Here is a 14,387-nt window from a genome sequence, read left to right on the forward strand (position 1 = left end):
GTTTATCCCTTCCCCAAGTTTGTTTTCGAGGCACACCCTTATGTTTAAACCAGCTGTTGGTAACTCCTGTGAAACTGTGACAGTGCCAGTATCATGGCCCCATTACCTCAGAGCTTGAGCTTGGGCTGCACCTAGTCCAAATGCTCTCCCCTCCCAAGTGCTCTGTGCTGGGAGGCAGAAGTGCAAACAGTGGTAACCGGAACAATGCAGCATTGCCAGGGTAAAGAATGTGAGCTAGCTGTGTATGTGTGGCATGTGCATGCCAGGGCTGCAGGGCGCTGTGCAAGTCCTCTCCTTTTTCTTTTGTTTCTTTTCCTTTCCCATTAGAGAGGTCTGAACCTCTTGCTAGCGCTTTTGTTTGGGGACGAGTAGGATCAGCAAAAGGAGGTGGGATTGAGATCTTTGGGAACCCTGAAACTGAAAGAGCCAACAGACTAGTAGAGCTTTGCAGAGAAGTTTAAAATTAGCCTGACCCACTGCTTTTACATTGCTGGAATTTAATTCCTCTGACCCTACAGCTCTTGGTCTGACTCAGAACAAGCGTTCCCAGGCTGCGGTCTGCAAGGTCTGTGCTGGGAGGCTCTCCCGTGTGGCCATGGGTCTGCACCAGGCCGTGAGACAGACCCGCAGGCTGCCTCCTTCTGTCTGGGGGTGTGTGGAGAAATCCAGACTGAAGAGCTGGGGAAGCTCAGATATTCCTGCTGTCTTTATATCTGTGTCTGTGTGGCTCCTGACTGGAGTCTGTTCTACCTCAAACAGAGATGCTGTTGTGTGGAAGCTGTTCAGAGCTTTTCCTTTTTCAGACAATGATTATAACTGTTTCTCTTCTGTTCCTGTTTGCAGGTTGTGCAGCTTGACACTAAAGAAACTGGTAGTCTTAAAGGAATTGGATAAGGAGCTTATTTCTGTGGTCATTGCTGTCAAAATGCAGGTAATTGCTGTCAGCTCTAAGAATCAAATGTGGTACTTGAGTTAAAAATACTGGCAGGTGCCTCCTTGTGAGGTCTGTCAAGGCTGTGGGCCACTTCCCACACTTACATCTTGATGTTCTGTGTATGTGGAGAGTCTCTTGTGATCCTTCTCCTGTGTTCCTACCAAATTTCACTGTATTAAGTGAAGAATATTGTTCACTGAGGACTCAGAATGAGCTTTATATGTTGGTAAAGATGCTCATTTCATATCATATGCTGTCACCTGATCTTCCTGAGCAGTCACCAAATCTAAGCTTGTGTTTAGCATGCTGCAGCTCTTACTGGGACAGAACATCTTGGTCATTTGGACCTGGCCTGGGGAGGCTCTGAAGGCTGGGCCTTCTTCTGATGGACAGCTCTGCTGTCAGAAGTCCAAGCCATGTTTGTAGACAGGTACTTGTCAGTTGATTTATTGGATGCCTGCACATTTCAGTTTGTTTCCATAAGATACAGCTCTCATCCTAGGTAAATAACCTACTTTGCAACATGGGTTTGTGCTGCTTAATTAGGTTTCTATATACAGGTCATGTTGCCTGGAGGTAGGTGTTCAGCAGGAAGCGAGTAAGTTCCTCAGTGTGTCACAGCATCAGTTTAGCTCAGTGCTCCCACCACTGGAAATGCTGAAGTGCTTACTGGTTAAAAGCCTAGTGGACCTGTAAGTAGACAAGTGCCATAAACCATGCTGAAAAGCAGCTGCTTTTCAAAAAAGGGGCAGGCAAACTCCTGCAGAGATCTGTTTGTGTTAAAATCTAGCTTGGAAGGTGAAATCATGAAGGCTTTGTGGACTGAGAACATGCAGCTGAGCATTTAGCCAACATCTTTCATCTCTGTGAGCAGTCCAGCTGCAGCAAAATTGTGTTCCTCTGTGTTGGAGGGATTCACAGCTCCACAGCAGGGAGCAGAAAGGTAGGGAATGGTTTCACACAGCTGAATTCTGAAGATGCACAGCTGTGGGTTCCCAGGCTGTCAGATATTGCTGATCAGGGCTGAAAGCTCTCCATATGTTTGTACAGGTCAGCGTGTGCATCACTGTAAGGGCTTGAGGCTTCTCAGTGAATGATCTACAGACAGGGTGTGCCAGGCTTGGGCTGGGAAATCCAGTAGCTTTTACTAGAACAAAGCTTTTTCCCATCCATGTTACTGCTAGGAGTTTACACTTTCTCTGGATGAAAAGGTTGAATGTGCTGCTCCGGACATGGAAGCCCAAAAAGCCTGAAGGGAGTTTTAACAATTGGGACTTTCTTGTCTGTTCTAAATACATGTTGTGATCTGTCCTGCTACAGTAAGTAACACACTGAGACCTGAGCAATTATTCTGCAGTCCCTTCTGTAGCGGGGCAGATCCCTGAAGAACTGGAAAGCAAAAGCACTTGCCCCGTGTAGCTGGAAAAGCTTGGGATGCTTATCTGCCAAGTCCCAGGCTGCAGCTTGCATCCCTGCCCATTGTTTTTGCTTTCATCTGTCCTTCCAGTTGGCCTTGAGGTCACAGTGGCTGCAATAACTGCTGTCCCAGAGGGTGCCATAGCTTCACCTTGGGTGTCCCTGGCACTGCAGTTCGATCATTGCTCATATCTCGTGATGTGCTATTTAATGGTAGGGCAGTAGCACTGTGACTGTCTCAGATACTGGTAGATTTGAAGCCCTCCTTCATGGCCTGCAGGTTATTATGATGCTGACAAGCTCTTTTAAGGCTACTTAATTTGCCAGGTTTCTGACACAGCTATTGTTTGCAGCTGGTGATATTGGATCTCCAAGTATATGGTCTCTGTCGAATGACTCGCTGGCTGTGTATGAGAAATTGTAAGAGAGGTGTCAGGCACTGCAGTCCTTCCAGAAAGAATGACTGAATTTAGACCTAATGAGAGCATCCTACCTGCAATTCCCATGTCTGTCTGCATCCCTCCTGATGTTCAAAGACTTGTCAACTGTATTTCCCAGGCTGTTGCTCTATTTATCTGCTGCAGTCTTTTTAAAGCTGCTATATTTGGGCTTTCATTAGATTTCGAGTTGCATAACAAGTAAAGCAAGATTGCTACTGTTAGGAGATTTGCAGCATGGAACAAATGCTGCTATTGCCAGTGGCAAGGCCAGCTGTGCTTTACTTGCACATGTGCTGCTTTTGGTGGGAGGGACCCTTCAGTTTTCAACCTGCTCTCCTGTTTGATGTACTGGGGGCACCTGCAAATCACGGCATTTTGGCTTTGTGAGGAGAAAGGGATGTAATCCAGTCTCTCCTCTTCTCCCTCATTTTGGGATATTATTTGGGGCTGATGTAGACATGCGCAGTTTTACTTTGGATGTAGCTGGGAGGTGTTTAATCCCTGCCTGTCTCGGGTTTCCCAGATGCTGGTTTGTTTGTTTTTTTTGTAGAGCTACAGTTTTGTGCCTCTGGGAGATCAGCCTGTCTGGACAAAGCTAGAGCTGCAACCTCAGCAGAATATTGAGCCAGAGACCTCTGAAACTTACCACTATCTGAACAATACAGAAGCATTTGCTAGGCAGAGGTTTATTGTGCTTCCCTGCTAGTTTTCTCTGAAATGTTCCCTGAAATAAATTAAAATCTCCACTTTTCTCAGGGAGGGGTGTGTGTACAAAAAGAAAAAAAAGATCAGTCCACTAAGGCTGATGCCAGAGATGTATGTGTGACACTGCAGCCTGCGAACCCAGGAGATGCGGAGCCTGCTACCTATTGGCTGCAGTCATGAAATGAGATTTCAGCTTGAGGGGTGGGGGCTGACTCAGAGCTTTTGAATGCTGGGGTTTGGCAGAACAAAAGCTGCTTTGTTGCAGTTAGGGACAGTAAATATGCCCAAATCTTTATTAGTCAAATATCTCCCTTTCATCTCATTAATATGTCGCACAAGTGCAAGGTCAGATCCATCCATTCACTTTCTCTGTGGTAGTCTCTGAAAGCATTTCCCAGTTTTGTTTAAATAGAGTTGGGATGCCAAACCAGGGCTACTTCCATTTCAGTGAGTCTTCCTTCCCACACCCTTTCCAAGGCCATAGTCTTACCAGCACTCCCTGCAGCCCAGCTCTCTGACAGCCCCGCCTGCAGAACCTGCTGCCTTATCCTTTCCCTGGGGAGAGGCAGCACAAAGGCAGCTGTGGGTAATATCAGGGAGGGTAAGGCCTGTAGTTGGAGCTCTCCAGTTCCACGGCCGAGCTGTTTGGGCTGGATGGCAACAAAGTGGCTGGCTGGGCAATTTACCACATGGACTTTGCTTCTGTGCAGGGCTCCAAGCGCATCCTGCGGTCTCACGAGATCGTGTTGCCCCCGAGTGGACACGTGGAGACGGAGCTTGCGCTGACCTTCTCGCTGCAGGTAAGTGGGACGGGGCACCAAGGCACTGGTGTGAGCAGAGGTGCTCTGTGGGTCTGCATCGAGGATCCTTCTGTATTGTGCTGGCTGCTCTCCTTGGAGCATTCTGCCCTAGTGCTGCCTCTTGAGCAGGGAAATAAGGGAAGTAAAGGCTGGGTTGCTGTGAGCACAAGGGAGAGTCCTGCATGCACGGAGCAGATGCTCGGAAGCATTCTCAACGAGGTCAACTGTATTTTGGAACTTAGGGTTAGATTTTGCCATCTGGAGTTTGATCTGATAAGGACTGTAGTGGTGATGCAGGACAGACTGGCTATAACTCTGAGACCTGGGTAGGCTCAAAGTAGGTGAGGTTTCACTGCAGACGGATCATAACCCTGGGACTGCATGGGAAGGTACACAGATGGCTGGCGTTTCTGGTTCTGTCCTGATGCAGCTTGCAAACTGGGTTAACTGCAGCGCTGCATCCCCTCCTTTGTGAGAAGCAATGAGAAATCCACGTGCCAGGAGTAAGTATGTGATTTTTAAGACTGCAGCTTTCCAGTGACTGCGAGCAGCGCCTTAGGATGAGCCAGATCTCTGCCCATCCTGTGTCAGCAAATGTTCCAAAACAAAATCTGCAGAAACTTTTTTTTTGTTTTGTTTTTGTTTTTCCCCAGCAACTCAGAGCAATACTGCAGCGGGAGACACAGCATTGTTTTTAAGTTGGTTTCCTCAGGAGGGGCTGGGAGCTGAGCCAGAACAGGGGATAATGATGTCCATGACGCTGTAAGCCTTCAGAACAGTGTTTGTGAGATGAGCAAGCTTAGTGCAGAGATGTGCTGCTGATCTCTCTGCTGCAGGAAGGATTAGTACTCTTGGATGCAGTGAGGTCTGGGAAGCCTTCCTGAAATGGCACAGTAGGATTTTTATGACAGCTTTTATTATTTCTTAATTGGACAATGGCTGGAAGCTACTCTTAGCTAAGTATAGTCTGAGCCAGGTACAGTCTGAATTTAGTGCCTGGGATATTTTAAGAGTGGTGATGGACCACAGAGTAAAAGCATGTGGATGTCTCAGCATGAGAAAGCCTCAGTGTCTTGCAGCAGCAGCCAGTATCTCCATATTGTGCTGTCAGCTCTTTGCCCTGTGTGCTTCGCTCTGCATGCATGCGCACTGTGCAGGCTGTCTGGGTGGGCAGTGCTCTGTTATGCAGGTGGGGTAAGACTAGAGCTATGGTGCATGTGAATCTGATTCACCTAGCTATAGCTAGGCTGAGACCAGCAGTAGCCTTTCTGGCAGGTAAGCTCCTGTCATCCTGACTGCTGGAATGGCTGCTCTTCCTGACTCTCTGCAAATTTCTCAGGATCAATTGAAGGTCCCTGGTGTGTGATGGCCCCCACTTCTTGTCCTTGGAGGTGCTTGCAGTGCTTGGGGCTTCCTGTGTCTTGTTTTCAAATACCGTGTTATGGAGTGGCAGTTACTAAAAAGTTTTTGTTGAAACCATTCTGTAGATCTGACAAGTGATGGCAGGAATTAAAAATAGCTGTGCAGTGAGAATGGCTGGGGTGTTCCAGAGGACCTTGCCTTTAACTGAGGAGCTAAATGAATGTCTCTGGATCTCTTTTTTTTTTTTTTAATAATTTCTGTGAATCTTCATCAGAGTTGGCCAGGAAACACACTTTTGAAAAACAGAAATTTGCATGTATGGACTTGATCCATCTAGTTGAATCCCAGAAAACTGTAGACACTGAGATCAAACTGGCCTGGGACCCAGCATGACTTTAGAGTTCAGCTGCAGGTTCATGCTTAAGCAGCCTCAGAGAACCCCGGTGCCTCCAGCTGAGAGCAAGGAATCCCTCTTCCCTACTGCCTTCCCAACACTTGGTAGGGTCTCAGCTGCAGGAGGGTGGGAGGTCTGAATGCAAAAAGTGCCTCTTGCCTTCTGAGTCCCCACTGCCAGCACCGGTCCTCAATGACTTCAGTGTTGCGGATCTGTGAAGTCACACTCAATTTGTGTTTGGATGCAAGTGATTTTAAGGTGATCTTTTAATTACGTGGACTGCTGTGCCTCCCTTCCACAGGGCTGCTGCCTCGTGCAAGGCAGTCGATCCCATCTTTGCAATCAGTTAATTAGTATTCTGCTTGTTTGCGTGGCCGCTGCTCCCAGCTCTCTGCACAGCAGTCAGGACTGCTCTGGACTACAAATTAATATCTCCAGGTTTCTGGTGGCACTCAGCAGTTGTATTTATCAAGCTTTTTAAGAGGCAGGAAGTTAACTCTCACAATTTCCCAAAGTGGGGAGAGGAACTAAAAAAAAAAATAAAAAAATAGCGAGACGAAGTATCTTCACTTAAGAATATCCAGTGTGCAACTAGGGTCTCTGCAGTGAGGTTCTCCTTTCTGCAGCCCATCTCTTGGAGGATGCTTATCTCTTTGGGACTGGACTTGGGCTCAGTCCTTCCAAACAGAACAGCCAGGATTGTTTTGTCAGTGCCTGGTGGGTACCACAGTGCCTCACGCTCTGTGTAATGCAGGCATACAAGGCCTAAGCTGCCTCCTGTCCTAGGACTACAAAAGCAAGGGTATGGGATTACCTGAGCTCTTCCCATGCTCACTAATCCCTTGTGTGGCACTTAGGTTCTGTGGCAGAGCTTTACAAAAGCTGTGTTTTTAAAATGAGAGTCAAAAATGATTGCTTCCTTGGGGTAATGAATGTAGGGTTGCATGTTGAGGATTAGTTCAGTGTAGGAATGGAGTTTACTTGTGAACCAGACAGCTTGGGAGATAAAAATCAAGGCACAAAATGAACTTTTTCTTTCTATTTTCAACCCCAGTACCCACACTTCTTGAAGAGAGAAGGCAACAAGCTTCAGATCATGCTGCAGCGGCGGAAGCGATACAAGAACCGAACCATTCTAGGCTACAAGACTCTGGCTGTGGGATCTATCAACATGGCTGAGGTGAGCAGTGTTTGGCATGGTCCATACTTACAAGAGTGGGATTCCCCCATCACTTTAAATCCAGTGTTATTGCTTTCCTTATTGAGAGTACCTGGATGGATTTCATGCAACTATCTTAATGCTAATTTGTATTCACAGAACAATATTTTAAACAGATCTTAGTACTGAGTATAATATTGTACATTTTCTGGATAACATATTGAAGGCTAAGGGATTCTTGAGGCTTATTAGCTTACAAGGTTTGTGGAGTATATCTTGTTTGTTTTTGTTTTGAGCTAACAGATCCAAATCGACTCACTCAAATGCAGCTCAAATCCCCTTTGCATTCAGAACACTTCTGCATGTATTTCAATACTAATGCATTTTCTTTTGTATTAGTACATTTGGTTGAGCTGAGCTCATTTGTCTTAAATGTAAAATGTTTCATATTTCTGGAAACGAGGCTGTTAAGGTCACTTGGACAGGCCTTCCAGATTCAGTGAAGCAGCAACGTATTTCATCAGACTGCAATCTGCCAATAAATACTTTCATTGTTTCCACTTGTAAATTAATGTTATGCTGTGGTGAGTTATTACAGTGTTAAATTTATTACAAAGAATGCTTCTGTTGTGTAAGTTAAGCTTCTTAGACTTGCATTAAATGTAGATCTCCCCATCTGAACTGTCCAAATTCTGATTTATAGTCCAATAGGCAACATTTTTCCTGTACCACATTTAGTTTTAAGAGCTAGAAATTGACTGTTGCTGTAAGGCAGAAAACGTGTGGGCCCATTAATTAGATCCATCGGTGAGCTTCTGAGTGTTGGGCATTTGCTGCTGTGTGTGGTTTTTCTTATGTCTTTTTTGTAATGTCAGCTGACTGAGGTTAGAAGGTCATGCATTTCCAAAGGTTTGCTTTGTTGGAAAACAGTTACTTTCCAACTCATCTGGAATATTTCTGAAATTGAAGACTTTGGGCAAACAAATGCTGTATCCTTTTAGAAGCCTCCCTCTCTTTGCAATTTATAGTTAAATGACCCCTGCACAGCACTGGCGCACACAAAGTTATTATAGGAGTTGAAAGAAAACAAAGCGATGAAAAGTTAGTGAAAGCATGAACCTGAGAGGGCATATGTTCCTCATCAGCTCAGGTCATTTTAAAGCCTGGTGTGTGGTAGGAAACTGAAGTGCAGACAAGTGGAGATGGGGAAGCATTTGTTTTTTCTGGTGGGACAAGAGAAGAACCTGAGTCTTAGGTTCTAAGGAGAGCTCTGAGAGCCGTGGGTGCCAAAGGGAAGATGGCTGCAGTGAGAAACCCACGCTGAGATGTGTCTGCATCCACCATGTCTTGCATTTTGTGAGTCACCACTTAGTTAGCCCAGTATGGCCATCTCCTCCAAGATTGTGGAGCAGGAATTTTTGCTTTAGGAAGCGCTTTGCTGTGTATCCCACTGACAATTTTGGTGACGTATTCAAGTATTGTGTTTCATGGGTCAGCTAATCAACTGTTAAGCTCAGAAAATTTTTCCTTTCCTTCCATCGCTTTCATTAGCAGTCAACTAAAGTTTCAGCTAGCATTGTGCGTTGCCTGCATGCGGCTCCTGCAGTTGCAGGGTGTTGTCTGTCTTCTCAATTTGAAAATCTGGAGTAACTCCATTAACAAACAAAACAAATGGTGCAAGTTTAAATACATTTAAATGCAGATTTGTTCTGCGTGATTTCTGTCCCAGGTCATGCAGCACCCCACAGAAGGCGGCCAGGTACTGAGCCTTTTCAGCAATATCAAAGAAGCTGCAGTAAAGGTAGCAGAAATCTGGATCTTCTCCTTGTCAAGTCAGCCAATTGACCACGAAGACAGCAGTATGCAGGCCAGCCAGAAGATCAAGTCTACAGGTGAATTACAACTGCACACTCTGGGGACTAATGCCATCCTGACCTAACTGGAGTTAAATTCCACCTGAGCTTAGATGCTTCCTGGGAAGAATGAGGCTTGTACCTATGCCTGTATCTTTAACGGTTACTGCAAAGAAAACCAACTTGTAACAACCTGTTGCTGTGTAAGCAAGGAGTGTGGCTGCCAGTGTTAGGGGCTGTTAAAGGTTCACACAAGGCTTAAGCCATTCAGCAAGTTAGGTCTGTGCTCTTCCAGCGTTACTGCTGGGTGTGCTGAGAACCTGTAGCTCCTCATATGGCTAACAGTGTCATACTCAGGACATGCACATCTAAGCTGTTATTCTAACTTTTTTCCTTCCTTGTTCTACAATATATGTTAACTTACATAATATCTACAAAACTGCCATATTTTTAAATGGAATATGATCTGGTTTAATGAGAGTAAATCCCAGTGTTACTCAGTACGTAGGAAAGTTACTTGCATTTCTGTTTGTGACAGTCTTCCTCCTTCTCTGTAGTAGCAGCCTTCTGCTCACTGCCAGCAGAGTGACCTGTTGAAGGCAGTGCGTTCGGTGCATGTGTGTTTCTGCCTGATCACCTCAAGTGTCGTGTCAATAGAATTTAGACTATCCTGGCATGTTTTCTGAAGATAGTTAGGCTCTCTAAGGGGGAAAAATTCTTTCCCTTGTGGGAAAAACTCCTTATTTGCTGTTGTCTGCCAGGTGATTCTTTCCAGAAAAAGGGAATGGTATTCTAAGGAGTCTTATCTGTGTGTCGGTCTATCCTCCTTATTAGATGTGTTTCTACTTGTTCTTCATCTTCAGGATGTTCCCATCTCATTGGTTCTAACACAGATAAAAGATAAAGAAGCAAGCATTTCCTTATGTGCATTCTTTCTTGGTTTGTGACTGTTAGTTGGTTTTCTCTGCTCTTCAGATGAGATTTTCTCTTCACATTAAAGGAGTTTCATGGGATCTCTCCCTTCTTTCCTTTCAGATAACTATTCCGAGGAGGAGTATGAGAGCTTCTCTTCTGAGCAGGAGGCCAGTGATGATGCCGTGCAGGGCCAGGTACTGTTTAGGGCATGGCTTCCAGTGAGAGCTTCTGTAGAGCATGTACTCTCAGCTTCTGCTTGAAATGATAAGTCTGTTTCCTTAGGTAAGCTGTGACAGTGTGAGACTGTCACCAAATGTTGAGCTGCAGTGGCAGAAGGAGAATGGAGATGCACAGCAACCCATTTCTTTCACCGTGCTGTGATTTATCCCCTTATGTGTTGTCTTGAGTCCCCTTTAAACGCTAAAATATTGAGTTTATCTGCTCAATTGTGTCAAGGCAGCAGTTGATTATTTCTGTAATGCTGATTGGGTTCAAAGAGCCTGGCAAGGCCCCCAGCTGTAACTTAAGAGCTGGTGGAATGTGAGTCAGATTTCAGTCTTTAGTACCTCCTGCAAAATGGATCCTGACAGGGAACTCCCTGTGCAGAAGTGAGAATGCTTCTGAGTTTGGATCTTATTTGTCTTCAGACTCTGGCATCACTTGCCTTCTTGTCTTGGAGGATACTGAGAGGCACCCACTGAGATGTGGGACTGAGAGAATCCTTGTTTCTTTCTAGAACTTGGGCTGTTTTGCTCCTCTGAGTTGGTGTTCCCAGTTCTCTGCTGACCTAATTCAATTCCATTTCCCTCTGCCATCGTAACTGCAGAAAAATGAAGCAAATGCTGAAGGTCTGCAAGACAGAGCAGCAGGTTAATAGAGGAAATGTTATTAGGACTTAAATGATCATGTGTCCCCAAACCACAAAGGTAACAAAGGAATTCTCTTTCTGTTCAGGATTTGGATGATGATGAGTACGAGCTGGGGAAGCCCAAGAAGCAGCGGAGATCGATAGTAAGAACGACGTCCATAACCAGGGTCGGTGGAAATTAGTTTTACTAACACTGCTGGGGTTTGGCTAGGATGTGCAGTGCCTGTGGGAGCAGCAGTGCTGGAAATGCTGGCAGGGAGCCTGGGGGCATGGTCGCAGCATATGAAAAGCCAGCAGAAGCTATCAGATCAGGGAGCGGAGCAGTCTGTGATGTGTGTGTATCTTGAGTGTTCTTTAGCTGCAAGGTTAGGATGCTCCAAAAATCTTTTAAGTATGTGAAAATCAGCCCCATAACAAAGCCAGGGCAAGATCTGTGCTCATGTGATCCTGAAAGTTGGCATAAGCAAAGGAAGGATCTTCTGTTTGTGCTCTGCATGGGAGAGACCCGTGGGAAAGTTTCAGAGTGAAGTTCAGTTAGAGTCTGGAGCCAAACAGATGAACCTGAGGTGTGATGCATGTTGAGGCCAAAGAAGTAGCTGGATATTGAAGGCTTTGGTGAGTAGCATGCAGCCAGCCATCTGCTCTCTGACAGCAAGCATGTGTTTGCCTGCAAAACTGAACTCCTATGTGGAGCATTGACCTGCGCTTGACTGCAGCGTAATGCACAGTGTGGCCTTCTGCCTACCCCAGTGTTTGTGCATGTCTGTGATGTGATTTGGAGTTACTGCCCAGGGTGGGGCTAGGTTTGTTGTTTGTGGGGTTTTTTTTTTTTTTTGGGTTGGACTTTGAAATATGTTTGAAGATCATTTGTACCTTCTGCAAGGCTACTTCTCAAATCCATGTTTGAAAAGATCTTGAATAAACACTGTTTTGATCTGAACCTGTGATTAAAAAGACTATATAAGACTAGGAGCATACTACCTCATATCCTTGATGTCTTTAGTATTGTTTACAGGCATTAGTGACAGCAGGTGACCCCATGGTGATTAACTTAATGATGAGAATGTCTTTCTGTTCCTGACCACTGAACTGATACTGAATCTCCAGTGCATAGGGCTGGTGCAAGTCTGGATTAGGTGATGCCAATAAATTTAATATCAGCCTCAGCAGGGCTCCTGTGTTCTGACTGTCAGACCATTCAGGCCAGAGAACAGCTCTTGCCATGTTGCCTTGGCTACTGCCTGTTGTGTGTACTCCTCTGCAGAGTGCCATGCTGGTCCAAGCTGATCTGCACAATGGATGTTTTTCCTTGACATCCTGAGTCAAAGGACAACTCTAAAGAGAGCATCTAATTCCTGTCAGTGAATGGGGACCATTCTTTGAACGATCTTGTTTGAACCTTTCATTTCACCTTCAGCTGTCTAGAAGGTGGCAGCAGCTTACAGAATTTGAGTTCAGTGGTAAAAGGTGAATTTTTGAGACTTGGGCATTGTGAAGTGCCTGGGGCTGGAGTGGTGGAAAGCTCCCATGAGATACAGGCAAGCCAGCAAACAACTTTCTTCACCTGGGCATTTAGCATAGTAGGTCCTAGTTTGTAGTAAGGCAGTAGAAAAGGTGTCATAGGTCTGGAAAGGCTGTTTTCAATGTGTGAACAGCAGGGACTTGGTTTATGGTGCCAGCAGTCTTTTCGACTTGAAGCAGCAGCTAGAGCACCAATGTCATGTGTCTGGGCTTCTTACACACTGGGAGAAAGCAGTTCAGTGATGCTTTGCTCATGTAAAAATGTCTTTGACTTGCAGCAACAGAACTTCAAGCAGAAGGTGGTGGCATTGCTGAAGAGATTTAAAGTGTCTGATGAGGTGAGTAATGTGTTCTAGAACCTTTCTGTCTGCATATTGCTCTCTCACCTCTTCGGTGTGATCCCTGCTGTAGTCCCCAGGAACATTCTCCTGTTTCTCCCTGGTTCCATTCATTTTGCAGTTGATATGACCTGTCATGGTACCCTGGCCTTGCATGGAGGCGTAAAGGCCAACTTTAAAATGTTGTCAAATGTTTTCTAGATCAAATTTTATCAAATCTAGATTTTGGCAAACACTCATTTCTTTACCCATTAATTTCAAAGCAGTCTTCAAAACTGTCTTTGACCAATTCAAAGGCAAGCAGTGTGCTGTGTATGTTGCTTGTGAAGTTAAATCACCACTGCTTTGATAGTCTTACTTAGAACAGCCAGGCAAGACTTGAAAAATTTCAATACGTAGATCCACAAGAAATAAAGTTTTCTGGTCAGAGCTAGGAATGAAAGAAGTCCTGAACCCAGGAGCCTGCGAAACATTAAGTACCTAATATAAAAACTGTTAATGACTCTTTTGACTGTCTGTCTGCATGCAGATATTGCGGCCTCTGGGAAAGAACTCCTCATGCTTTCTATGCTTCCAAACAGTCCTGTTAGCTTTGCTATTCTTCCCAAGTTAGCTCAGCAGCGTCAGCACCCGTATCTGAGGTCTCAGCCAGCTAAGCTGTTGTTTTTCTGGAGCTCTTATTAAAAAGCAAACTCAGAGCTGTGTACACCTGTATGCTTATGCTGTATGTGTAGAGAAACCTACAGGAGTTTTGATGTGAGATTTGTGTTCTCTTCAGATTTACGTGTGGGTTGCAGTTGATCCTTGTCTGCGTTTCTGATGCCTCCTGTGAACATTGTTGTTACTTCTTTTCTGCCTGATTGGGTACCACATACAAAATCAGGAGGTGTAATGACAGCTTTTCAGGAATACCCAAGATGCAATACTCGTTTTGTAGTACCACATTTTTGTACTTTTTCTAAGAAAACTGGGACCGTGTTGGGTGCCTTCTTAAGGCTTTGTTTATGGAACATGATTGACCAATTGACATGATATATGGTTAATAGCTTGTCCATAGATACCTAACCTAATAGGTAAACGTTGCTTAACCAGACACTGACAGCTTTGCCCTCAACAAGCACTCCTGGTATGCTTAATGTTTCTGCTAGATATAGTATCCTCGCGCTAGAAACAGAATCTAAGCCTGGTGCCCTGCAGTCATCAAGGGATCTCCTGTGACACGGGATCTGTTTGACTCCTAGTGAACAATGCCTGCTTTTCTCCTGCACGTAGGTTCTGGATTCAGAGCAGGACCCTGCAGAGCATGTTCCAGAGGTGGAGGAGGACTTGGACCTTCTGTACGACACGTTGGATATAGAGAACCCCAGTGACAGTGGGCCAGAAATGGAAGATGATGACAGTGTTTTGAGCACTCCAAAGCCAAAGTTAAAGTAAGTATGGCATGGCTGATGCTGGGCAGTCCCCTGCGGAGTAGTCAGTTTGGGCAGCTGCCTGGGACTCAGTCTCCCAAGAGCTGGAACTGAAAAGAGACAGTGTTGCAGTATCGACACAGATTAGATGCTCTATTCGCACCCCTCCATCTTATTACTACAACTCCCCAACCTGGTGTCAGAGCTCCAGTGTACATTATGATAATTTAATGACTGCTTGTAAGCTAATTTCCCTTCATGTTTTTTTTTTTT

The 14,387-nt window shown here is 45.2% G+C and overlaps 1 protein-coding gene across 2 annotated transcripts; it reads left to right on the plus strand.

Annotated features, from left to right (window-relative positions):
• The first annotated feature begins 843 nt into the window (after positions 1 to 843).
• On the plus strand, positions 844 to 14,154 carry LOC104912330 (phosphofurin acidic cluster sorting protein 2-like). 2 transcript variants are annotated; one of them, XM_031554815.1, is made up of 8 exons: positions 844 to 931; positions 4,206 to 4,295; positions 7,106 to 7,231; positions 8,940 to 9,102; positions 10,099 to 10,172; positions 10,933 to 11,013; positions 12,646 to 12,705; positions 13,978 to 14,154. In XM_031554815.1, the coding sequence occupies exons 1-8, from the start codon at positions 926 to 928 to the stop codon at positions 14,137 to 14,139; spliced, it is 762 nt and encodes a 253-aa protein (XP_031410675.1). In that variant the 5' UTR covers positions 844 to 925; the 3' UTR covers positions 14,140 to 14,154. The 2 variants fall into 2 exon arrangements, with proteins under 2 accessions (XP_031410675.1, XP_031410676.1); XM_031554816.1 differs by having other exon boundaries at positions 10,933 to 10,989.
• Positions 14,155 to 14,387: the final 233 nt, after the last annotated feature.

Source organism: Meleagris gallopavo, chromosome 10 (assembly GCF_000146605.3).
Source record: "Meleagris gallopavo isolate NT-WF06-2002-E0010 breed Aviagen turkey brand Nicholas breeding stock chromosome 10, Turkey_5.1, whole genome shotgun sequence".
NCBI classification, from domain to species: domain Eukaryota; kingdom Metazoa; phylum Chordata; class Aves; order Galliformes; family Phasianidae; genus Meleagris; species Meleagris gallopavo.

Coding starts and splice junctions, on each gene's coding strand:
- LOC104912330 (XM_031554815.1), top strand. Junction 10,173..10,932: donor ATGATGCCGTGCAGGGCCAG/GTACTGTTTAGG, acceptor CTTTCTGTTCAG/GATTTGGATGATGATGAGTA. Junction 11,014..12,645: donor GAACGACGTCCATAACCAGG/GTCGGTGGAAAT, acceptor TTTGACTTGCAG/CAACAGAACTTCAAGCAGAA.